At 42.1% G+C, this 27,624-nt stretch overlaps 1 protein-coding gene across 1 annotated transcript; it reads right to left on the bottom strand.

Annotated features, from left to right (window-relative positions):
- Positions 1-1,363: 1,363 nt before the first annotated feature.
- Positions 1,364-26,127, bottom strand: LOC138965356 (transketolase-like protein 2). Its single transcript, XM_070337494.1, has 11 exons — positions 25,862-26,127; positions 13,172-13,403; positions 11,037-11,134; positions 9,665-9,856; positions 9,383-9,510; positions 7,510-7,706; positions 7,048-7,161; positions 5,632-5,839; positions 4,592-4,806; positions 3,667-3,883; positions 1,364-2,881 (listed from the first exon to the last, which is right to left on the bottom strand). Exons 1-11 carry the CDS (start codon positions 26,110-26,112, stop codon positions 2,709-2,711), a joined length of 2,025 nt encoding a protein of 674 aa, XP_070193595.1. The 5' UTR covers positions 26,113-26,127; the 3' UTR covers positions 1,364-2,708.
- Positions 26,128-27,624: the final 1,497 nt, after the last annotated feature.

The raw sequence follows: 27,624 nt of genomic DNA, 5'->3' as shown, positions 1-27,624 counted from the left end.
CAAAGCCAAAGGAAATACAACTCGACTAGTAGATTTGATAGACGGCAGGCACACAATTTGCCGGTGACTGCCGTAGCCTAGAAGAAACCATTGAAATACGTGTGTGCTTTGTGCTAATCGACACATTCTTGGAAAAAACGTCAGGTTGGTATGGGTTGTGGGAGAGTGACCTTTTCTTGCAAAACGGCCGACAAACAAGAGGGACCACACCCCTTGCATCGTTTGCTTGCTGTTTGCAAGAAAGGGTCATTCTTCCACAACACATGTAAACCTGACAAAGTTATATCAAAAATCATCTCCTGGCCATGTAAGAGACCTGTATGCATTATAAAATCCTGAAGGCCCTACATAGTGTCGGGTTTCTATGAATTTTTTCGTTGAAAGCTAGAATTGTCCTGAAAACCTGAGGCGGAATGGGTCTTTTGTTTAGTATTTTGGCTTGGCAAGATTTCAGTTATATGTTAGCCATCACTGCGCTCGGACTTACCCGTTTGAAGGTACATGTATGACAGATCTTAAAAATGACCAGCAAGATCCTCTTCGGCGAGTTGGACGGTGCATTGACGCTACGTGCCAACTTTTGCACCGATCACATTGGAGTACATTGCACACACGTACAATTTGTAAACATGATGCAGTGTCAAACTTTGCTGGGATAATAAAAGTTGCAGGACCAGAGTGCACCATTTAGCGTATAACGTACAATTTGTAAACATGATGCAGTGTCAAACTTTGCTGGGATGGTAAAAGTTGCAGGACCAGAGTGCATCATTTAGCTTATAACGTACAATTTGTAAACATGATGCAGTGTCAAACTTTGCTGGGATGGTAAAAGTTGCAGGACCAGAGTGCACCATTTAGCTTATAACGTACAATTTGTAAACATGATGCAGTGTCAAACTTTGCTGGGATGGTAAAAGTTGCAGGACCAGAGTGCACCATTTAGCTTATAACGTACAATTTGTAAACATGATGCAGTGTCAAACTTTGCTGGGATGGTAAAAGTTGCAGGACCAGAGTGCACCATTTAGCTTATAACGTACAATTTGTAAACATGATGCAGTGTCAAACTTTGCTGGGATGGTAAAAGTTGCAGGACCAGAGTGCACCATTTAGCGTATAACGTACAATTTGTAAACATGATGCAGTGTCAAACTTTGCTGGGATGGTAAAAGTTGCAGGACCAGAGTGCACCCTTTAGCTTATGGAGACAACAGGTTGCCAAACTAGGAATATACCATAGCTAGAAAACTGCAGTACCACAAAACGATACTTCCACCGGAAAATAAAAATTGCACCTTCTCTCGCAGTCGCAAGCACATTCAAATACTTACAAATGCCACTTCGACAGAACAATGAATCGTGCAAATTCATTTCTTTATTGACCGAGGTAAATGACCTTGCCCATTGGAGCACACTTGTCCACACGGAATTAGCGCATTACACACAAGACTCGGCAAAGTATGTCTATGCCCTTGTTGAAATTAAATGCATAATGTATCGATTGAACGTTGGATTTCCCTTTGAGGCAAGTGACATCAGAGTCCAACTCATATTTAAGCAGCGAGCCACGACTACATGTCCGTGTGCGTTCTGTCATAAAAAAGGCATTTTAACTTAAATCTATTGATACATAAATGTTATTTGTATTTTTTTTTAACCGAAATGTGACATTTGACACAGTTTTTGACAGTCATTTGGTCAAAAATACAAATAACATATCCCCAAACAAAGATTCAAACTCAAGCTGTTACCCTTTTACTAAGAGTCAAAATAACTTCTTTTGAATCATCAGAAAGCGTACAAGTTAAAGATAATCACCATACACATTCGACCAAGGAAATATGAAGCATCCTTTTTTAACCCAAAAGATATAAACAAAATCAACAAGTGAAATGCAACAAGATGTAAAAAAAAAAAAAGCTGCCTGTACTAAAAGTAAAACAGCTTGCTGAAAAATGGCACTACATCTTGCAAAACAAATAAAGCATGATCGCAATTTATAAAAGAACATTTGCAATATAATGAAATCAAAAACATGATATATATGAGATAACATATGCTAGATGCTGTTTCAACAATAATAACAATTTCAACTAGTTATTCAACAAGATTTTTGTGTTCAAAAACTTCTCTACTGTTCTACAGTGCAGGCATTCATCAAATACAACTAAAGACTGCATTAAAAGTGCAAGTCTTAGCAAAATATAAACTCTATCACAAACCAGTAAATGGAGTCCCGATTTCAACATACTGCAAAACCATCTAATAGTTTATCTTCATTATTGTTATCCAGGCAAGACAATTAACAATAACGGAAAAAATATATAAACAGATTCACAAAAGGAACATGTTCACTCTATTGCATAATCTTACTCAGTAGAGTAGAATAAAAAGCACTCAAATCCCGATATACTGTATCAAAGAAAAAAACACAAATATGTTTGATGAATCCTTGGTCAAAAACATTCTTATCTGAACACTGCTGTATAAGTCATGACACGTTCCAATAACGTTACACAATACTCCCAGAAAATCATGGAACACTTTCGCTTGTCTTGGAATACTTTCCAAAATCTTGGAACACTTCCGTAAATATTAGAACACTTCTTCATAATCATAGAAAAAAATTCAAAATCTCTGAGCAGCTCCTCCAAAATCGTTGAACCATACACCGACATGTAGTACAATGCAGTTCGAGTGTGCACTCAAACGGAAAGGATTTGGTTGACGGCCTTCACAATGCAAGCGGCACTGATTCCGTAACGGTCGAGCAGCTCCATGGGTTTGCCGCTGCGAGGGATTTCCCTGACGGCCAGTTTCTTCACAGTGATGTCGCGACAGTCGCTCACCGCCCCGCTCACTGCTTCACCGATGCCACCTGGTGGAGAAAAGACACAGAGTTTGTAAAAACTTATTATAAACACAGGATCCAAAAGACAGAATCCCTGATTCTTGATAACATAAGCTGAAAGACAGCATTGTGCGCCATCAAACAGGAGGGAGAACAGAAAGTTCAGACTTAATGTCTTCAACACAATTTATGTACAAATGTGAGAAAAGAAATCTCTATCATTTCTCCCTCCCCCTTTTCTTTCTTTATTTGGTGTTTAACGTCGTTTTCAACCACGAAGGTTATATCGCGACAGGGAAAGGGGGAAAGATGGGATAGAGCCACTTGTTAATTGTTTCTTGTTCACAAAAGCACTAATCAAAAAATTGCTCCAGGGGCTTGCAACGTAGTACAATATATTACCTTACTGGGAGAATGCAAGTTTCCAGTACAAAGGACTTAACATTTCTTACATACTGCTTGACTAAAATCTTTACAAACATTGCCTATATTCTATACAAGAAACACTTAACAAGGGTAAAAGGAGAAACAGAATCCGTTAGTCGCCTCGTACGACATGCTGGGGAGCATCGGGTAAATTCTTCCCCCTAACCAACGGGGGGGGGGGGGGGGGGTCCCTCCCCCTTCATGTAGAGGTTAAACATTCTTTAAAATTCAGCCGCCCATTTGCATTTATGCATACCAAGAGGCATAAGACAGATATGCTGACGCACAAACATATGCACAATACACACTTACATCTTATAAACCAAAAGGCACACACACAAACGCTTGCACACACACATTCTTGCTCTCTTTTTTCCTTTCCTCACCCTCAGCATAGTGATCCTCTACAGTGATGATTCTGCCGCCCGTCTTCCTGGCGTTGGCAATGATGGTTTCAGCGTCGATGGGCTTGATGGTGAAAGGGTCGATGATGCGAACGTTTACGCCAGATTTGGCCAACTCTTCAGCAGCCTTTACAGCCTCCACAAGTGTCACACAGGATCCGATGATCGTGACCTTGTCGCTGTCAGACTGTCGCACCACCTGTCAATGAAGGGAAATCAGTGAGAAGTGGAATCATTTGATCTGTACATGAGCTAACTGGACGAAATGTTCGGATCATGGAAAGCAAAAGCACTACAGAGATCTAAGTAGAGCAGGAGACTTCCCAAACGTCACACAATTTGATTACTTGCTGAACTAAAGAACCATTTCATCACAACATGGTGAGCTGAACAAGCTCAGCAAATCCAAAAATAAAGAGACTTGCCATCGTTCCCATTATCTACAGCGCCACCTCACAGTATTTTAATATAAGCTTATATTATAAGCGTCATTTCATCATACAATCATTCATTCGCTCGGCTTCCAGACGAGTGGACGTAAACTGATAGAACTATCAAGACAAATTTTGTCTGTTCACTTAAGACTGTTGGTCGAAAAATCTGTGAATGTATTGTTTTGTCAATAACAAACGTTCAAACAACCTACCTTACTTGTTCTTTTATTCAAGCTGAGCAAAGAAACCATGTAATCACTACTCAGGGAGTAAGTCAACTGCCATAAAGAGAGCATGATTGAGGACTGATCAACCTTGGTAAGCATGCCAACAAACCATTCAGAATCAACACAAGTAGCTAAAGGTAATGAAATGCGCACCTCTCACCCTCCCCTCCCCGATCACCTCCCAACCCTCAACTTCCAAGATGTATAAAGCAATTTTCTGACAAGAGCAGAGCCCTCCCCACGTACCTTTGCCTGTCCAACTTTGAATGGTTCGGTGGCGCTGTAGATAATGGGAACGTTGGGGCGACTGGTACGGATGAAGCACATGCCGGGGGTGTTGGCTGCCAATTCCACAGCTCGCTCCGTTGATACAGCGTCGCTGGGATAGAACACAGTGCATCCTGGGATTGTTCGGAACATCGCCAAGTCCTCCAGCGCCATCTGTGAGGGTCCGTCCTCACCTGGGTAAAAAAAACACAAATGTGTGAAGGGTCATGTGTGATATCTTCTTCATTTCCAAAAAAATGTGATATAACTGATGGAACTATAGATAAGCAGAAAGTTCTCACTGGGTGAGTTCTTGCATAGTAGGCAACAAACAACTGTTAAAGTGTGTATCGTAATAGGTGGCAGTTCACATTACACATGGCGGATGGTAGTGAAGGTGACACTTTTTACATACAAATTAAACTGAGAGAAGGGTGAGCTTGTAAAAAGGGACTGTCACAATAAAGTTTAGAGGAATGATCTTCTTCTTCTTCTGCGTTCGTGGGCTGAAACTCCCACGTACACTCGTGTTTTTTGCACGAGTGGAATTTTACGTGTATGACCGTTTTTTACCCCGCCATTTAGGCAGCCAGGAGAGGAATGATCAATAAAAGGGACTGTCACAATAAAGTTTAGAGGAATGATCAATAAAAGGGACTGTCACAATAAAGTTTAGAGGAATGATCAATAAGAGACAAATAACATCTGAACTTTATTCAATCACATGTGTCTTCACAAAAGATATTGTTCGTTTGTTTGTTTATTTGTTGCTTAACGTCCAGCCGACTACGCAGAGCCATATCAGGACGAGGAAGGGGGGGATGAAGGGGGCCACTTGTCAAGCGATTCCCGTTTACAAATGCACTAACCCATTACTTGTGTCCCAGCAGGCTTTAGTAAAACTAAATTAATACCTACTGGAAGATTACCAGTTTCCAGTATCACAAAAGATATAAATCCCACATCCCAAGCCTAGACCACATTGGCCTGAAACAAAAGTACACTGAGCCACAACTCACCAATGGAAATACCAGCATGAGAACCACAGAAGTTGACGTTGGACTGTGAGATGGCAGCCATGCGAATCTGGTCGTAGGCGCGCGACAGGAAAGCAGCAAACGTTGAGACAAAGGGTACCGTGCGGCGTCTGGTCTCGCAGCCAATGGCAACACCAACCAGGTTTTGCTCTGCAATGAAGCACTCGATGAACCTGTCTGGGAAAGCATCCTGTCAAACAGAGAGAGGTTCATTAGTGGGATGAACCAACCAACCAGAAATTGTCAACAAGGGCAAGGTGACCGAGAAAGTTACCGGGTGGGAGCCAGCTGCGATGTTGGATTGGTTGAAATTGAGATTTGCTGTGATTCCAACGAATCAGACCCCTCGGTTGGTTCTCTACCGTTTGCGTGGCACCTACTTTTGGTTCATGCACCTCAGCCATAGTTCTTACCAACATGTCAATCGTTCAATCATATTTGTAATAATAACCATTATATCACTCTTGATACTCCAGGTCTTTTTTGTCGTTTTATCATTAAAGAGAAATCTTTCAAACGACTGGGTAGTGCATGTGTGTGTCCTTTCAAACGACCAGGTAGTGCATGTGTGTGTCCTTTCAAACGACTAGGTAGTGCATGTGTGTGTCCCTTCAAACGACTAGGTAGCGCATGTGTGTGTCCTTTCAAACGACTAGGTAGTGCATGTGTGTGTCCTTTCAAACAACTAGGTAGTGCATGTGTGTGTCCTTTCAAACAACTAGGTAGTGCATGTGTGTGTCCTTTCAAACGACTAGGTAGTGCATGTGTGTGTCCCTTCAAACGACTAGGTAGTGCATGTGCGTGTCCTTTCAAACGACTAGGTAGTGCATGTGTGTGTCCTTTCAAACGACCAGGTGGTGCATGTGTGTGTCCTTTCAAACGACCAGGTAGTGCATGTGTGTGTCCTTTCAAACGACTAGGTAGTGCATGCGTGTGTCCTTTCAAACGACCAGGTAGTGCATGTGTGTGCCCTTTCAAACGACCAGGTAGTGCATGTGCGTGTCCTTTCAAACGACTAGGTAGTGCATGTGTGTGTCCTTTCAAACGACCAGGTAGTGCATGTGTGTGTCCTTTCAAACGACCAGGTAGTGCATGTGTGTGTCCTTTCAAACGACTAGGTAGTGCATGTGTGTGTCCTTTCAAACGACCAGGTAGTGCATGTGTGTGTCCTTTCAAACGACCAGGTAGTGCATGTGTGTGTCCTTTCAAACGACTAGGTAGTGCATGTGTGTGTCCTTTAAAAAAAAAAAGAATTTTGTGCATGCACACATCCCGCCATGTAAAGCTTGCGCGTGCCTACTTGCATTCCTTTTGTGCCATGTTTCTATGAACCTTTTTCTTAGGGGAATTAATCATACTTCCATGTGAAATAACAGTTCATACGACCAAACAACTGACCTTGAACTTGATGGCGAAGGTGGAGTTCTTGACGTCACCATCAAGGGAGATAACACGATCGTTGTTCTTCCCCAGCTTTACCAGGGCTGTGCCGTAGGCTGCACGAGTTGCTACCTGCAAGGATAACATTACAACAACAAACATTACACAAGCCTCACTGACAAACACCCTTCAATGCAAAAGTGAGGCTATCAAATTAGTTCTGCTTTAAAAGCGGCAAGTTGACAGATAGTTTAAAACAGTGAATAGCACCTTTACAAAACGAATTCTCTTTCCTAGAATAATTTTATAACTCACACAACTGACAAAGTCAACTTTCTACATTTTTTTTAACTCGCTATCGTGGGAAAACGTCAGAAAAGAGTTAAGAATGATGCTTTGAGCTTTGTGAAACAGCGTCCTTTTTTTTCTCATTTCTAGGTTTACTCAAACTAACACTCCATCACAAAACTTCCTCTCTACCTGCTGCCCCTGGTCGTATTTCGGCGGCTCGGACAGCTTGATGTTGGCGACACTGATGACCGGCGCCTTGACCTCCGGAGCCATGGGGGTCAGTTCGTGGGGTCCCTGGTTGGCGATGTTGTCCTTAAGGACTTGCAGTGCCGCCGCTGACTTGTCCCCCAGAGCCTTGCCGTGCCAGTTGTCCTGGTCCTCAACCCCTGCAGGACATTGCAACAACATTAATATGACATCTACCAGAGATCAGGCTAGGGCGGGGAAATAGCTCAGTCGGTCACGGCACTGGCTTCAAAACCAGTTGTCACTATCGACGTGTGTTGGATCCCCACGTTCGGCAAGGGATTATTTCCTTGTCCGCTTTGTGCACTCTCCTCGGTGTTCGAACACTCCTGTGTGCATGCAAGCACGCGATAAAGAACCCACGTTCACAGCGAAAGTCTCAGGGCTTGGAAACACGAATACATGCTTACAGGAACACACAAAAATGGGTAGCGCAGTATTCTGTACGGCAGCTCGCTTTCTCCAGTGAGAAAGCAGCCCAATTTTCCATGATGGTAACCTCACAGGACGATATGAAATCTTATTCTTATCCTTGTCCTTATTTTTCAATCTGGTATTTCTTTATAGGTACAAATCCTGGCTCTCACAAACTGGTCACTGCATTACTCTTGAACTTAAAATCAAACAGAGTAAGATCATTTGCCAATTTAATTTCCAATACTTCACATAAGCTGAGGGCCTGAAATCGGGCGCCACAGCAAATGGCGAAAAGCAATAGCTTGCCTACCAACCCACCACTGTTTTGATTTTCGTAGGTACACTATCCACTTTATCTTTCACTCTAGGGAAATTAGGCGCACCAACCGAAATGAGGATCGTTGCACTGTAAAGGGATTTCCTCACGAACGTGAAGAAGAAGCTGCTAATGGGGCAAACATTAGTAACACCTTCTTGAAATGGGCATTACTTAATACATAAGCAACTTAATGATTTTGATGTTGGCTTACAAAAAGTTAGGATAGTTATATGATGCAAATCAGTACAGCAGAAAAAACCATTTTACTCTGGTTGATGCAAGAAAACTTTGCCAAAGTGGAGATCACTAAGGCAAGCTCCTCACTGAAAGAACAATGAAAGCTGCAGACAATCTTTCTTTCTTTATTTATTTGGTGTTTAACGTCGTTTTCAACCACGAAGGTTATATCGCGACGAGGGAAAGGGGGGAGATGGGATAGAGGAAAGGGGGGGGGAGATGGGATAGAGCCACTTGTTAAGTGTTTCTTGTTCACAAAAGCACTAATCAAAAAATTGCTCCAGGGGCTTGCAACGTAGTACAATATATTACCTTACTGGGAGAATGCAAGTTTCCAGTACAAAGGACTTAACATTTCTTACATACTGCTTGACTAAAATCTTTACAAACATTGACTATATTCTATACAAGAACCACTTAACAAGGGTAAAAGGAGAAACAGAATCCGTTAGTCGCCTCATACGACATGCGGGGTGCAGAGAAATAAGGATGTGGAAAAGAAGACTTTTGGTAAGTGAAATAAAGGTGATGGATCCAGTCAGGTAGAAATAAGACAACAAGAAAAGAATTGGAAAACTGCAGGGAATAGTAGGGAGAGTTTTCTTGGAAGGAAATATAGGTGAAAGGACTGGTAAGGCAGAAATAAGACAAAAGAAGAGAAGAAACAGAACCGTTAGTCGCCTCTTACGACATGCTGGGTAGCATCGGGTAAATTCTTTCTAGTCCCAACCAATATGGGACTCCCCCTAACCCGCGGGGGGTTGCAGACAATCCATTTTCCCCAAAACAAATGATTACAGTTTACAGACTTAAAATAACAGGTTTTTAATTAATCCCACTTACCCACAATGCCGCGTCCCTTGTAGGTTTTGGCGATGATACAGGTGGGTTTGTTCTTCACCTGTGAGGCATCATAAAACGCTCTGGAGAGGGCCTCAACATCATGGCCATCGACGACGTATGTGTTCCATCTGTTGATTACAAAAATAAAGATTTGACAAGATTTTTGTATCATTACTATCATTACATCATCATTATTATTTTTACTGATAAAAATCATCCGATATTAAAATTGTAACCATATAAAAGTCTGAAAGCACGAATTTCAATTTCTCAGATTCTTACCCAAAAGCTTCAGATCGTGCTTTGTAGACATCAACCTTGTGACCGAGACTTGTAGCCTCACTCTGACCGAGGCGGTTGACGTCAAAGATGGCCACCAGGTTGTCCAGTTTGTACTGGCTGGCGAACGCCATGGCCTCCCAAATTGACCCCTCTGCGCTTTCACCATCGCCGATCATGCAGTACACACGATACCTGGACAAAAAAAGAAGGGGAGAGGTGAGTGTACAACCTACAAGGCAGATACAAATTGCAAATACAGGTACATGAATGTTTGCAGATGTCATGAAGAGGACAAGATACATTGGAGGGGCCAATCACTAGCGAGGGGTGTGTCGAAAACATGTGCTCCTGTTCACATGTCAACATAATTCCGACACACCCCTCGCTAGTGATTGGCCTCTCCAATGTTTGTCAGAGGTTTTGGCAAGGGTATTCACTCTTCCACAACCTATACAAACCTGACAGTTATTTCTGAAAATCTATTTACATCATGGAAAAAATTATGACTAACTAACCGATTTCTTGATTATTAAGAATGATAGGCCCTCAACTTAAGGCTTAAAAAAAAAATAGGTGTGGTTACGCGGTAACCCGACCTACCCTATTTTTAGGGGCCGACACTATATAACTTTTCATTACATTTGTCAAAAAAACCAAATGAAAACAAGAAAACGAGCGCAGAAAACGCAATGAAAGCGAAACTGAGCGCTCGAGTCGTCATGCAGACGACAGACGATGCAAGGGAAATAACTCCTACTAAAAAGGCCCAACCGACGCTTGCCATGACAAAAATGGCCGCATCTTCTTCGGTTGCGAGTACTACACACTTGGTTGCTCTGCTTATATAGAAAAAAAAGCAACAACAAAAAAAAGTGATTGCCTACCTTCCTACCCTATTTTTTGGGGCTATGTTGCCTTAACCACACCTATTTTTGGGGGGGGCCTAAGAACCATACAACTAGTCAGTTATTTTTTTAGAAGAAAAAAAGTTGTTGAAGGACAGCACATTTTATATCCACAATCCTGTGAACAGTCCGAGATACAGTTGAACCTGTCGATAACCAAGGAACCAACCAAGAGCGGTACAGACCTTACAGACAGGTGGTCGTTATGGAAAGGTAAATTATACAGGAAAGAATCTTGTTGGCCGTTTCTCTGGGGTAGTTGTAATGGGCAGACGGTCGTTATCAAGAGGTGGTCACCAGGGTATGGTTCAACTGTACCAAAACCACGATTACAGCTAAAGAATTAGGTATTTCACCATGGTAACCACCTTCAACACAGCTACTAAGTTTCAGATACTTTCAAAAACGTCACAAAACAACAAACAGTGCTTAATATATAACTCAATTTGGCATGAAGGTACCCTTACCCGACTTTGTCAAAGTATTTGCCTGTGTAGGCCATGCCAGCAGCACAGCTGAGACCTTGACCCAATGACCCTGTTGCTACGTCCACGAAGTTCAGACGCTGAAGAAAAAACAATACGGTGAGTCAAACCACAAAGTTTAACACTTCACCTGTACGATACACACATTTCTTCAAAATCAATGTCCATCCTTATTTCCTGAGTCATAACTGCTCTTTTCTAACATGGTTTTATGACAGGGATGTAAAGTCACCTATCCCATTTGATCATTGTATGTGTGTGTGCGTGTGCGTGTGTGTGAGTGTTTGTGTGAGTGTGTGTGTGTGTGTGTGTGTGTGTGTGTGTGTGTGTGTGTGTGTGTGTGTGTGTCTGTGCATGCCTGTGTGCGTGCACATGCATACATGTGCAAACATCCACGTTTCTTACACATGGCTGGATCAGTGTACACATGCATCCAACCAACTCAAATATTTCATCTCTATATTACACCACCCATAGTTGAAACACAACTCACCCAAAGTTGAAACACAACTCACCCATAGTTGAAACACAACTCACCCATAGTTGACACACAACTCACCCATAGTTGAAACACAACTCACCCATAGTTGAAACACAACTCACCCATAGTTGAAACACAACTCACCCATAGTTGAAACACAACTCACCCATAGTTGAAACACAACTCACCCATAGTTGAAACACAACTCACCCATAGTTGAAACACAACTCACCCATAGTTGAAACACAACTCACCCATAGTTGAAACACAACTCACCCATAGTTGAAACACAACTCACCCATAGTTGAAACACAACTGTCTTTTTTAAGGTCTTTGTGTTCATTAACATATCACTTTCGTTCGCATTTCAATATTTAACAAAGCCACTCCTGAAAATATGGTACGAAACAGCAAGCCGTGTAGTTTACTCAGGCATGGGAATTGAAAAAAGTAAAAAAGGCTGAAAAGTTGTAAGTAATGGCAAAATCGACGGTGCAAAGCCCCTAGCCCTGCTAGGGGGGTTCGGGGGCATGCTCCCCCGGATTTTTTTCTCCCCAAAGAACCCAATTGGTGCAATTTGATGTCATCTAAACTGTAAGTTTGCCATTAAATTCAGTTTTTATAACTATTTTTGCCTCCCCCATATATTTTTTCGGCGGAACAAAAAAATTCTGCGGAAATTTGCCTTTTGGCGGACAATTCCCATGCCTGTATACTCAATGTATCTCACAGTTTTCTACCATAGTACACACGTAAAATGGTTTCTTAGCCAAGTAAGGCACTGTGGGTCCGTACATTTTGGAACCAAGAAAAGTGTCACTGTACATGTAACTGAACAGTTATAATAATCCAAACATAGATAGACTGCCAACCTTCCAAAATTCAGAATCAAAATCCAAGAATGATAGGGAACTGGAACGTTTATTATTGACAAGACAAAACATTACATTATAATGTTAAAATGTAACGTTTGCTTTGTCAACAAAAAACGTTCCACTTTAGCACTTACCTACCATTCTTGTTTTTTGACAATGAACAGTTAAAGGCACAGTGCAGCTCACAGCCTTCGTTTTGCGTTTTTGTTGCAGCTGAGTGCATTAACAGTTCAAAAATCCTCCTGTGGTAGTAAAACAAACCCAAAACTACCCAACTACGACATCTGTGAAGCTCGACAGTTTCTTGTTCACGCAAGTGCATAAATTAACCTAGTTATTACGTGGTGTTTGGTCGGAGTTCGATTCAACTGAGCGATTCCGGCCTCCATTTTGTTTTACACAAACTCATGACGTCTGACATAGTTTGCTTAGTGACGTGTCTTTTTGTGCATGATGTGGTGATCTACCTGATCTAAATTTAGATCCAAAAATAGGTCAAGACCAGCCGGGTCCGAGTACGAAATTAATTCGTAAAAAAATCGCAGTTCTCGACTCTTTGGGTGCAAGTCAATGAAACTTGGTAGTTCTTCTAACGGATAGCTGCCTGAGGTATGACTAAAAGCCCCAGGGGCTCCGTGCACCTGGATTTGACAAGTTCAGTACCTTTAAGTCGATTTGTTACTTTAAGCTTCATACAAGAAATTGTATGTCAGTCAACATATCCCTCCCTCCCATACTTTCCAACAGCGCAAGACACTCACAGGAGTAGGATGACCTTCAAGGTCAGAAGACAGCTTGCGGAGGTTAAGGAGGTCAGAGGTCGGGAAGAGGCCGGCCTCAGCCCAAGCCGCGTACAAGATGGGGGCAGCGTGACCTTTGGACAGGACGAAGCGATCGTTGCTTGCACCGCGCGGCTCCTTGATAGAGTAGTGCATGGTCTGGAAGAACAGCACAGACATCACCTCGGCCGCAGACGCACATGATGTGGGGTGGCTGCACAAAAACGCAAAAGAAAATATGTTATTGTACAGTATCACTATCAGGGTAAATAAACACACCAGGAAAATTGTTGTACTAAGCTGTGACTTTATTTCACAAAGTGAGCATGAAAAATAAATTATACAGTGGAACCCCCTTTTAAGACTCCCTCCCTCTAAAGGCCCTGTTTTCTCAGATTTTCTGTTCACAACCTCTGTAAATTTGCCCCCATTTTATGACTCCGCCCTTTTTAAGACCTTTCTTTATTTGGTGTTTAACGTTGTTTTCAACCACGAAGGTTATATCGCGACGGGGGAAGGGGGGAGATGGGATAGAGCCACTTGTCAATTGTTTCTTGTTCACAAAAGCACTAACCAAAAATTTGCTCCAGGGGATTGCAACGTACGTAGTACAATATATCACCTTACTGGTAGAATGCAAGTTTCCAGTACAAAGGACTTAACATTTCTTACATACTTTTTAAGACCTGATTCTCAGATTTGTGGAGGTCTTAAAAGGGGGGTTCCACTGTAATGGAAAAGCAAACTCTCCTCCTCGACATTCCAATTTGGTTTTCAAACTCAAGTGCGCATATGCACCCTTTTCCCTCAGAGCTTTTGTCATGTTGAGACATATATAGACTACAACAATGTCAGCAGCTGCAACTCTAATAGTAGTGATTATGACAAATAATAACTTGTAATTTGTGACAGCTTGTTCCTGTATATATGCGAGCGCTTTATGGGATTGGGGGGAAATGAGACAGAAAGAGATTAAGCGCTAAATTCACACACACAAGAGAGTGTTCACATGTGCAAGAGAGACAGAGCCACAGAGAGAGAGAGAACATGACGGCATATCTATGTGTGGGTCACCCACATGCATGTCATTGCAATGCATGTACACAATTTTTTCTTGTTCTGCATATGTGTCAGTCAGCTAGTGTCCACGGGTCATGCATTTGCCGAAATCAAAATAAGCAGTAAAACTGCTAAGCCTGCATAAACAAATGGACACTTTTGTAATGCTTGCCACTTCGCACACTGAACCACTCTACAGACTAAGGAAAGATTGGTACAAGGAAAGTTATTGCCCTTTATATTCCACTCTCATTCCCCTGTCTGTATCATCAGTTTGCTTCCTGCATTCAAAGTGGCCTGAATGAGCCTGGGCTAGCACTCATGATACAAGATGAATCATGCCTCTATGGGTGCATGAACACTCCGCGCACTTTCCCAATTTTGAAGCTTCCGCGCATGTGAAACTCCCGCGCGTGGTGTATATGTAAGATGCGCGCGTGTTTTAGCAAAATGTGATGTGAAACTAGCGCGCGTGTCTTTGCTCGGTCAAATGTGAGACATTGAGACATTAACAACTGACACTTGTATATCCATGAAAACTGACACTTGTATATCTATATATTGAACACGTCTTTATTACACAGACAAGTCGATAAAAACGAATGAAGACTTAAACCATGCGTATAAGAATATTTTGTTCACTTATTATATAACAGAAATTACAGAAATTTCGGGTGTCTGGTATTGATAGGTTAGTGAACAGTCAATGAGCAGTCAGTGAAAAGTGCTAACCGTAGGGACTGTGAGTACGCGCGCAAGTTGTATGAGCCGAACCAGTAATTCGTGCGCGGAAGTTACAACCCGATATTGCGCGGAGCATACATGTATTTTACAAGCGCGGAATTTACATATGCGCGGAAATTACCGGCTGCGGGCTCAATCACATTGTGGGATAAAATAATCATCTTCCTGGAAACGCTATGAAATCATCGCTTTTCCCATGCAGTCGCACTAGAATATTAAATAATCATTCCCCTTAAAGTGCTATAAAATGACAGTGCTTCACAAATCGACACAAGTACAAAATAATCAGTTTCTTCGTGATACACTGAACTTCTGAAGTGGTTTCTCCTATCGCAATAAAATATGGAACAACTACTTTCCTGATACAAATGTACTTAAAGAGCCAAGGAGTATCCCACTTAAAATGTGTGGTTTAAGTGCTGTGAACACAATGTTCTAATACATGTATTCCACTGTGACCTAAACGGAGAAGTCTGATAAGTAAAGTCTGATAAGTAAATACATGTTCTAATTAGTGAGTTTAATTAACTGCACTTTGCTCTACCCTTCTCTTCATTATCACATGGGGGGCAGCAGGGGAGTTACAAGATTAAAACCGAGAAAGCAAGAGACTGGACAGGAGAAAGGCCGTGAGGCCTAAAAAAAAAATAGGCGTGGTTACGGTAACCCGACCTACCCTAATTTTAGGGGCCGATCCTATAACTTTTTATTACATTTGTCAAAACAAAACAAAAAAAACAAAAAACACGAGTGCAAAAAACGCAATGAAAGCGAAAGCGCCCGATTCGCACACTCATTTCCCTGTCAAGTAGGTTTAATTTGTACACATTAGAAAAAAAAGTTAACAAAAAAAAAAAAAGTGATTGCCTACCTACCTACCCTATTTTTTTTGGCTATGTTACCGTAACCACACCTATTTTTTTTTTGGCCTGATCACAGCTTCAACAACCATTAATAGTTCACCCAGTGGTGAAGCAGATTGGGTAACAATTTTGTGGGCATGGGGTGGGGGTTGCATGAGGTAAACATGCACCTCAAAATGCAGCATGCAGGTCATGAAGTGTCAACATTAAAACAATTATATTTGCACAGTTGCAGATGGTACAAGTATGTGAAGGGAGTCGGAGAACAAATCTAGAGCTCTACGAGAGCCTGAGAGAGAGACAGAGAGAGGGGGGGGGGGAGTCGGAGAACAAATCTAGAGCTCTACGAGAGCCTGAGAGAGAGACAGAGAGAGAGGGGGGGGGAGTCGGAGAACAAATCTAGAGCTCTACGAGAGCCTGAGAGAGAGACAGAGAGAGAGGGGGGGGGGGGAGTCGGAGAACAAATCTAGAGCTCTACGAGAGCCTGAGAGAGAGACAGAGAGAGGGGGGGGGGGGGGAGTCGGAGAACAAATCTAGAGCTCTACGAGAGCCTGAGAGAGAGACAGAGAGAGAGGGGGGGGGAGTCGGAGAACAAATCTAGAGCTCTACGAGAGCCTGAGAGAGAGACAGAGAGAGAGGGGGGGGGAGTCGGAGAACAAATCTAGAGCTCTACGAGAGCCTGAGAGAGAGACAGAGAGAGGGGGGGGGGAGTCGGAGAACAAATCTAGAGCTCTACGAGAGCCTGAGAGAGAGACAGAGAGAGGGGGGGGGGGAGTCGGAGAACAAATCTAGAGCTCTACGAGAGCCTGAGAGAGAGACAGAGAGAGGGGGGGGGGAGTCGGAGAACAAATCTAGAGCTCTACGAGAGCCTGAGAGAGAGACAGAGAGAGAGGGGGGGGGAGTCGGAGAACAAATCTAGAGCTCTACGAGAGCCTGAGAGAGAGACAGAGAGAGGGGGGGGGGGAGTCGGAGAACAAATCTAGAGCTCTACGAGAGCCTGAGAGAGAGACAGAGAGAGAGGGGGGGGGAGTCGGTGAACAAATCTAGAGCTCTACGAGAGCCTGAGAGAGAGACAGAGAGAGGGGGGAATGGGAGAGAGAGGGGAGAGGGAGATAGAGAGAAAGAGGATTAGAGAGGGAGATCAGAGAGGATGAGAGAGAGGGGGAGAGAGAGGGGAGAGAGAGGGAAAGAGAGGGGGAGAGAGAGAAATCGAGAGAGACACACACACACAAGCATATGGTGGCAAGCAGACACCCACACTATGCATTAATTCATTTTTAAAACAATTAGAATGCCCCATTAATACCAGTCTGCTAGCATGCCCCATTAATACCAGTCTGCTAGCATGCCCCATTAATACCAGTCTGCTAGCATGCCCCATTAATACCAGTCTGCTAGCATGCCACTTTAATACCTGAGAACCCCCAGTAATTACAGCTAAAATCAATAAAATAATCATTGTGTTGCTTGCAGTAGAGAACAGAACACACAGCAACCACAGCATTAAACAGTAAGTGCAAACAACAGCAGGCCTCTAGGACAGTGCGCTGGTCAGTTTGCTGGACAGAGAATGAATAGAGTTGAAGGCCTAGCTGTGGTGAAAAAGAGGGTGGGGTCGATTTATTAGTCTTCAGCCATTGACCCATTATTTTTTCGACTTGGCCAGTCAAATGACTACATGAATTTCTGATTTGGTTTTGAGATTTTCACTCATATTACACTGATAAAAAAAAAAAAAGACCCAGTGAAATTATGATGGATTGTTGACAACCAATTTAGTGCTGAAGCTGTACTAACATCAGGTTGTGAGTGAGAAGTGTGTGTGTAGGGGAGGGGGGGCGGGTGTTATAGTGATGTTTAAAGATGCAGTGCCTAAGTCACAGCATGGAGAGCAAATTATAATAAGATTTGTCGTTTTCTCACAGATTACGATGTAAACAGCCAGGAGCTTCCCACAACTATCTCACAGATGCCTACACATACCTTTAGTGTTGCCAGCCAAACGAAACCGCATGCGGTTTGCGACCAAGACCTGCCCAGTGGCAATCAAAAAATAATGTGTACAAAATTTGCAGTTTTTGACTCCTTGCATGAAAGTCAATAAAACTTGGTATTCTTTCAAATGGATAGCTGCCTGAGGCATGACTGAAAGCCCTAGGGGCTCAGTGCACCTGGAGTTGACAGGTCCAGTAACTTTAAGGCAGAGCAGCTGAATGCAAATGTGCTTGTTCCCCACAATAGATTCCCCACTCCAGAACAGAAAAGGTGGTTGAACTTGGAGGGTGGGGGGAGGTAAGCTGGAGAACCTGAATGCTTTGTGTTTGCTCCCAGGAATAGACTCCAATCTCAAAAATGGAAAAGGGGTTGGGAGTTAAGCACACGATCTTCATCTACCATATATCTAGTCCTCTTACTGAAGTTACACTCAGTCTCCTACTGACAAAAGCGGTATGCACACAGCACACAATTTTCAAGGAAAACACCCCCACTGGCGATACAATTAAGAACCACTGTAAATAACACCAGTCTCCAAAATACCCAACAATTTGTTAAAGTTGAAACGGACATATGATACACATCCTCCTTATAGAAGGAAGTCCTGCAGTTCTGCCTGAGTAAGCAAAGTATCACATAACTCTGCATGAGACCCAGACTGAGCGCTTGAAGCAGAGACATAAAAGAACAAGAGGCGAAGCCTTCACGGCTCACGTAAGAAATCGACAAACAGTAACACAAACTCAATCTCCCCGTCACACATACACACACACAGTAAGCATAAGTGATACGGTGCAAGAGTGCGAGATACTAGATCTAGATCTGTCTTGTCTGTAGACTACTTACCGGGACACGACTGCCAGATCGACACTGCGCTTTCGACAGCGCTTCCTCGCGCAGACACTGGAAATACGCTGTGCAGATTAACCTGTAGGAAATCTCCTTTATTTTTCTGGAGCTACGAAACCGAACAATGTGAAATCATGAGTCGTCTTCTCCGAATCGGCGAACTGCAGCTCGGTGATAACTGTATCTATACCACAATCCTTCACGCGATCTGACCTAACCTTGACCCCTGACCTGGTCTACATACCACACACAACACAAACCAGTCAGCTGTTTTTACCCCCCCAAAACCCCCCACCACCCGTTTTCTTTGGATACACACTTTAACAACATACGTATCCTCCTTATAGAAGGAAGTCCTGCAGTTCTGCCTGAGTAAGCAAAGTATCATATAACTATGCATGAGACCCAGACTGAGCGCTTGAAGCAGACATAAAAGAAAAATGATGAGATCCCTCATGTCCTCATTCTTTCATGAGTCAGCATACTAGGACCCATAAAACCCAACTGTGATGATTTATACCTAAGCAAGCAAAATAAGGAGTACCAGGGAAGGGGAACATATGAAACAGTGAAACCTCCATCATATTACTTATGCATTTTAGAATTGTGATGGAAGTGCAGTGTATTGGTTATACATATTATATCTCTTACCAGCAACTCTGAGTGTGTGTGTGTGTGTGGTGTGTGTGTAGTATGGATGTGGGCGGATGTGCCTGTCTGAAGTACTTTAGGTGTTCTTACTTCCTATGTTTTATTGTTTTTATGTTTATGGTTGTTGTCATGTTGTTTGGTTGTTTTAAAAGCAGATGAAGCCCACTTTTCCATCCATTGTTTAATTGCATTGTGGGACTGAAAAATGTCATGAATCCTCAACCTCAACCGAACCAACAACAACAAAACAGAGAAGAAAAAAATAGCCATAATCGAATCCAGATTTTCAGCATATCCGTAAGAATCCCACACATGTAATTGTATGGACAATAAATTATCTTATGTCTCATGTCTAAGATCCTAGGTTTCAGACCTCTCCCCTTTGAAGACCAGCTAGGTTGCTTTTCTACATGTACAGGTTTGCATCACGTCTGCAAGCTTACCTCCATTTTAAGACCAAACCCAGCCTAGCAAGGTCTTATTTTCTCAGACTGTTTGTCATAAAAAAGGGGGAGGGATGGGGTCACTGCACAGCAGTTATAGCTAATAGGGTAATGAACCTTGGGTATGCAAAATCCCCTGCTGCCTGTATCCTGCTCGCACCCATAATCCCATCCTTGATCTATCCCACGTTTTCTTGACTTGATCGATGTTTTGATGAAAGCATAGATCTAAGAAACTGAAGCAGGGCTTTCAACTTCAACCAGAGCTTTCTCTCTCTCTTTGTGTCTTTGTTTTACCATAAAATGCTGCGCTTGCTAAGTTCTTCTTCTTCTTCGTTCATGGGCTTAGACTCGCACGTTCACTCATGTTTTAGCACGAGTGGATTTGTATGTGTATGACCGTTTTTACCCCGCCATTCAGGCAGCATACGCCAATTTCGGGGGAGGCATGCTGGGTATTTTTGTGTTTCCCACCGAACTCTGACATGGATTACAGGATCTTTTCCGTGCGCACTTGGTCTTGTGCTTGCAAACGAAGGGGGTTAAGTCACTAGCAGGTCTGCACATAAGTTGACCCGGGAGATCGGAAAAATCTCCACTCTTAACCCACCAGGCGGCAGCGACCGGGATTCGAACTCACGACCTCCCAATTAAGGAGCCGATGTCTTACCACCACGCCACTCAAGTTCAAGATGATCTTCAGGGCAGAAAACTGAAAACCTGGTACAGGTAGTGCAAGTTGCTTTTTTCTTTAGTGAAACACATACATACGCTAGCTTATTGTTGAAATCGAATCACCTTGTGATGTTGAAGAAACGTTTTAATCCTACACCTCTTCATCATAGATGTTCACTCAGACACACACACCACACTTCTTCAAATCACCAACCATGCACATACATTTACAACTTTTTAGCTCTTTAAACAAAAACGCAACCCCTCATAAAACTCTGCACACATGAAAAGACACTGGTCACTATAGTGACATGAAACACTTTCACAGGGTCATATCAGAATCAAGGTCAATATAGTAGTTGTCATTTGTGGGTCAATTTCTCTGTGTGCATAACACTAAGGTATAACTGAACCAGCTGATAATAGAAGTGGTGCTCTGTTGTGGTGCTCTATTACTGCTTCAAGGTCAGTGACAGAGTGGGACAATGTGAAATCTTGTACAATGGAACCCCCTTTTAAGACCCCCACCAATCTGAGAAAATCGGGTTTTAAACAGGAGAGAGTCTTAAAATGAGAGTAATTTTACACAGGTTATGTACAGAAAGTCTGAGAAAACAAGGTCTTAACAAGAGGCGAAGCCTTCAAGGCTCACGTAAGAAATCGACAAACAGTATGACAAACTCAATCACTCCGTCACACACACACACACACACAACACAGTAAGCATGGGCAGACCTGTTTACCCCCATAAGTGTTTTGGAGTAATGCTCAGCCCCAAAAATAGTAATCCTGGCACAAAAATAGTAATCATCCAGCATTCATCGCCAATTACAACGCACATGACAACTGTGTCTGCGAAACGCAATCCATCATTCACAAACAAAACACATCAGTCAGTTTTTGTAGTCATCATAATTTCAAAGAAGATCACATCAAAAGCACATGCATCACTGATTCTTTTTCTTTTGCTCGTAGTAGGCCTTTTTCAGTGTGTCAAACGCTTCTTTACTGTACTTGCGCTTGCCGAATGAGTGAGGGCGAGACTTCACCACTAGAATAAGGCTCTCCAGCGTCTCATCAGACAAGACATGATCTCTGGTCAGTCCTGTGCTCTTTCACCCCATTTTGCCATTGAAAAAACCAGTGCCAAACATATAAATTGATTAAAAAAAAATGAAAAAAAAAAAAAATTTTTTACATTTTTTTTATTTATGAAAATCGTAGTCTTGACACGGATAGCGGAATGGCGTATTTTTTGCAGAAAATCGTAATAAATTACGCCAAAATCGTAAGGGTAAACAGGTCTGCATAGGTGACACTGTGCAAGAAAGCGAGACACTAGATCTAGATCTGTCTGTCTGCATGTGTAGCCTACTTACAGGGACACGACTGCCAACTAGTCTCGGCCCGCTCAAAATAACAATGACCGAGACTTTCAGTAATTCCTTCGCGTGACGTCTAACCCTCTTACGCCATAATGTGACGTCTTCAAATGTTAAAGTTTCTATCACACACACACAGAGACAGTTTACCATCGCATAGGCTACACTTACGTGAGCCAAAAAGGAGGGAGTCTTATAATCATAATAATGGGAGGTCTTAAAATGGGGGTTCCACTGTATTGCTATTTCAATCAGTGTTGCTGGGCAAAAGCATTAGTATTTGCACTAATTACTTGATCTGGTTTATTGCCCATTAATTCTATTCCTTTACTGATTGATCAGTTTTGTTCCCACACTCACAGGACAATAATTAGGTCAGCTAGACCTCAGGATTGAAAATGTGTAATAAATTGGTCCAACTCCAAATGTCCTGACTACAACAAAAAAAGCATCAGAACGACAGAAGACTACCTTTATGTCAAAGCTATCACATTGTTGATCGCCAAGGGTTCAGAACAATGCATCAGATCATATAACAACAAAAATATCATTTTCATCACTTTATTGTCCCATTGCTGGGAATTGCAGGTCGCTTCCTCCTGGTGGAAAGCTAGCAGCAACAGTCACGCTACCCAGGTCAGAGTGCGTGTTAGGTGTAATCAGCCATGTGCACTTACGGCAAAATGACAGGTCTTTTACATGCCACAGTGGTGACACGGGGGTGGAACATGGATACCATCTATGAGTGCACATAAAATTGACCAGTGTTCGTCCCAGCCCAGATTCGACCCCTTGACCTGCGGATCACAAGTCCAGTGCTCTACCACTGAGCTACTGTGCCTCCAATACCCGAAGAAAGTCCAAAAAACACTGTTTGATCTATTCTTTGATTTATTAAGGTTCCTGTCAGGCTCAAAACATTAAGGTGCTGTTCTTGACCTGTTATTAACATGTTTCTTCAACTAAAGCAAACAAAGTGAAGAGATCGTGCATCAATTCTTTTGCGTCAAAGACCTGGCGATACATCACACTGAAAATTAAATGTTCAGTTGGGCAAGAAGAATTAAGAATCTAGAGAAATATTACTGTCACTGAGTTCAGGGTAAAGGTTACAGAGGGGAGAAGAGAAATCTGACAGCCTTAAAGCTATCTTCCTCTGCACTTATAGTAGAAAGATTATGACAGTGAATTGCATCCAGTCTAGACAAAATAAGATACCAATCAGCTCAACATTAAAGGGATGTTAAAAGAAAAGATGATAACAATTAATCCCTGCCTTCGGACGTCAAAAACATTACGAAAAAAATCCACATTATTTAAAGATTAAAAAAAAATCAAAGGAAATATTTTTAATGAAAGATAATTACATTCCACATCCTCAGGGTGAAAAAACAACTGTTGGAGATGTATTCAGTTTAAACTCCTTGAGTAGAGTGCACATGGTTTATGTGTCGCTCCCAAGCAATGTCAAAATGATTGAATATACTGAGTATGACATATTGCCCCCGGGGGAAAAATAAGAACAAACTGATAACCAACGACAGCATGCAAGTACTACGTCGGAAAGTTATACCTTGTTTAACTTTAAGCAAGAAGAAAAAATACTCTGGATCAATCTGTCACGTCTGCACATGTCGTCATGTGCTTTAAAGCTGTGGTCTATTTATGACTTTCCGGGGGTACGAGGTTGAAAAATAGGGATACAATCATGTACAGAATTCTGTACAGCAAACGCTACCCGAAATCCCACCTATACGGCGTGTATGACCTTGAGAGCTTGAACAGTCAACGCTTGAATTTTGCAGAGATAACATCCGGTTTGCTCTCTCAAGACTGATCATATTTTATCTTCAAGAGAGATCAAAGGGAAAAAATAAACGCCCCGGCGAAGATTCGAACTCTCGACCTCGAGTCTCATTACCTAACCACTAGGCTACTGTGATATGAACTCATGTTATGTTATTCTTGAAGCAGCATGATTAATATTTCTATCCGCCCATTGTTCAGAAGTGAATACATGTATAACTATTTCTTAGATGTCTGTTTTCAACTGGACAGAGCTTTGGAGAGATTCAATTACTGTTCTTGTCATTTTTCTTGCATGTTGTAAATAGAGATATCGCAGCTATTTGCATGGCGCGAATGTCGTGTAGCATGACGGTGTAAACATGTACTGCGATTCCGTGAAACATGTTTGCAAATAAAAGCACATTTTAATAGCAATTTTTACGTTTTTGCAACGCATGAATGGTAATTCAAGCGTAGAATGATATAAAATTATCAATTTTTTTATCTTTGAAAACACTGGTGAAGTGGCCTAGCGGTTAAGACATCGGCCCCGACATTTCAAGGCCCCGAGGCCTTGAGTTCGAATTCCTGCTAAGTCGTTTATTTTTTGTGCTCGATCCTTCTCGACAAATATGCTCAGCTCTGAGAGAGCAAACCGGATGTTACCACTGCAAAATTCAAGCGTTGACTGAAGCTCTCAAGGTCATACACACCGTATAGGTGGGGTTTCGGGTAGCGTTTGCTGTACAGTACAGAATTCTGTACATGATTTTATCCCTATTTTTCAACCTCGTTGCCCCGGAAAGTCATAAATAGACCACAGCTTTAATGGTGTCATATTTGACAATACCGTCAGGCTCAGTTATATTTCTAACATTAAACACCTACACTGATCTTAGAAAGCAAAGTGGGCACAATGCATGCATGTGACCTGCCATGCGTTGCTCAGAATCACAATAGCCCGCTTAGAGAAAAGTCGCTCTGGATTGGTCTATGCAACGGGCTCACAACGAGGCAAATCGCTTCACGATGGCGACGAAGAAAGCACGATTGCTGCGAGATATAAAAAAAGTTGTACTTCTTAAACTAGCAGACGATTCGGTCAGTGAAATCGTCAGAGAGAATGTAGTTATGATGGGAAATTTAGCTGGGGTAGTCCCTGAACCTTGAAAAGCGGTGGATCCCTCGGGTCACGTCGAAAACCACGCCGAGAAGATCGAAACACGCTACACGGCATCGCAGTGTAAACACCGCCGCCATCTTGGATAACGCGGCGGGCGGTGGGCGAGCATATACCAAAGCCGCTCGCCGAGTGCTTCGCGAGCGCTTTCCTGCACTGCCCTAAGAAACGGCTTTTTGTCATTCGCACTGCGAGCGACCCGTGGCGAACCGCTCTGGGCAACTCGTCTCTGATCTTCATACAAGGTTTGCACAGGTTTGCTTTCAAGTTTCACACTTTTGAATAATTTAAGGCCCCCCCCCAAAAAATAGGTCTGTTTACGGTAACATAGGGTGAAAAAATAGGGTCGGTAGGTCGGCTTTTTTTTCCCCCTCTCTATGATGTTTCACAGTTCATTTCTTATCATCAATCCCTGTTTTTGCCCAACATAACTATAAACAGTACTTTGAGCTTACCTCCCTTCTGTCGTCTGCTGTTTGAGCGCAAACAGCTCTATTTTGGATGCGTTTTGGTTTTTTTTCAGACGATCCAAAAAAATGATTTATAGGGTCGGGCCTAAAAACTAGGGTCGGTCGGGTTACCGTAAACAGACCTTTTTTTTTTTGGCCTAAGCTATAACTTCCTTTACAGAACATGATTGACACAAAATGACAAAAACAAGGCTTCAAAACAGTTTTAAACTAGCACACTGATCTTGCACATTAGACACATTTTCAACAAAAATACCTTTCTATCACTCGCTCCGAAGTACATAACAGAAAACAACGATTTCCATCAATCATTCAATGTCAAATTCACTAAAGACAATTGTGAAAACGAACTAAATTACTCCGTTCTGTCACAGGAATAAACTATCGTGGTTCTTTTTCCATCTGTTCAAATAATAGCGTTAAAACGACATCTAACCGTAACGTTAAAAAAAAAATTAATTATGGGAAAAAACACGGATGCTCCAAATGGCCCTCGTCAAAGTTCGAGAACAATAATCGCACGTTGTAACAGACGACAATTTTTAGGCACCACGCGCGCAACCAAATTCTTACCCAGAGTTGCTCGCGTTCGTCGATTCAATGCAGTGAATACGAAGCTTGTTGGCAATATCCTTCAACGTTTGCAGACGTTTGGCGTCGGGGCAGTGATATTGGTTGTCGCCTGACATGATGTCGTTGCTCTTGTCGAGTGAGGGATAGTGAAATTTGAACACAGACCAGTGGACTACACGTTCAACGCACACGGTCTCGCACCGGCTAGAGAACGGCCTTGACTTTGCTCGCCGCTGACCTTGAGCTAGCATGTGCAGTGTTTAGAAATCACCGTCTACGCGAGCTACTGCCACCGTCTCGCTCTGCTCCCACGTGATCCAGCAGTCGAAACTGCCACTTACAAACATGATTTACACATAAATATCATAAGCGCATAGTGCTTTTAGTTATGCGCTATAGAAATCTCCTTTATAAATGAATAAATAAATAAATAAATATCAGCAAGTTTTCATGATCAAATGGCTTTAGCACGTGTTCCTTCTTCATAAAATCCAGCCACTTCTGGCTCATAAGTTCTTCATGTTCTGGACAAAGACTAATAAACTTAATTAAAAACTAAAAAATATTCAATTCTTTTTTGTTTTTGGTTGGTTGTCTGCGTGTGTGTGTGTGTGTGTGTGTGTGTGTGTGTGTGTTTGTGTGTGTGTCAGTGTGCGTTTTCCAGAGCAAAATTCAACAATAACGTACTTGCATGTTTCAACTCTATATTTGTTAATTATTTCATAAAATTTGTGTAGTCGATGTGTTATTTTTGTGCTGATAAAAGTTCTCATTTGGGGAAAACTAAAGAATCTCTGTAATTTATTGTTCTTTTCTGCAATATAATTTCACGCCTCGATTGAATCAAACTGAAGCATTAAGAGACAACAAAGGAAAGAAAACAGAAATCAAAATAATATTAAAGACAGCATCATACACACTTTTGTACTACATGTACTTTATCAGCCATCTGCAGTCAATTTGATTATCCCTTGACTGAGTGCAAGTTGATTTACTATCTCATCATTTAAGCCAGCTTGTGCCTGCCCGAGCAGGGCCTCTTTTTGAAATCGGGTTTTGAACTCTCTTTTTTACATTTAGTCAAGTTTTGACTAAATGTTTTAACATAGAGGGGGAATCGAAACGAGGGTCGTGGTGTATGTGTGTGTGTGCGTGCGTGTAGAGCGATTCAGACTAAACTACTGGACCGATCTTTATGAAATTTCACATGAGAGTTCCTCGGTATGATAATTATCCTCAGACGTTTTTTTCCTTTTTTTGATAAATGTCTTTGATGACGTCATATCCGGCTTTTCGTGAAAGTTGAGGCGGCACTGTCACGCTCTCATTTTTCAACCAAATTGGTTGAAATTTTGGTCAAGTAATCTCCGACGAAGCCCGGACTTCGGTATTGCATTTCAGCTTGGTGGCTTAAAAATTAATTAATGACTTTGGTCATTAAAAATCGGAAAATTGTAAAAAAAATATTTTTTTATAAAACGATCCAAATTTACGTTCATCTTATTCTCCATCATTTTCTGATTCCAAAAACATATAAATATGTTATATTTGGATTAAAAACAAGCTCTGAAAATTAAAAATATAAAAATTATGATCAAAATTAAATTTTCGAAATCAATTTAAAAACACTTTCATCTTATTCCTTGTCGGTTCCTGATTCCAAAAACATATAGATATGATATGTTTGGATTGAAAACACGCTCAGAAAGTTAAAACGAAGAGAGGTACAGAAAAGCGTGCTATCCTTCTCAGCGCAACTACTA

Source organism: Littorina saxatilis, linkage group LG4 (assembly GCF_037325665.1).
Source record: "Littorina saxatilis isolate snail1 linkage group LG4, US_GU_Lsax_2.0, whole genome shotgun sequence".
NCBI classification, from domain to species: Eukaryota; Metazoa; Mollusca; class Gastropoda; order Littorinimorpha; family Littorinidae; genus Littorina; species Littorina saxatilis.
The sequence above is the reverse complement of the archived record's forward strand: the minus strand, read 5'-3'. Positions and strand labels throughout refer to the sequence as shown.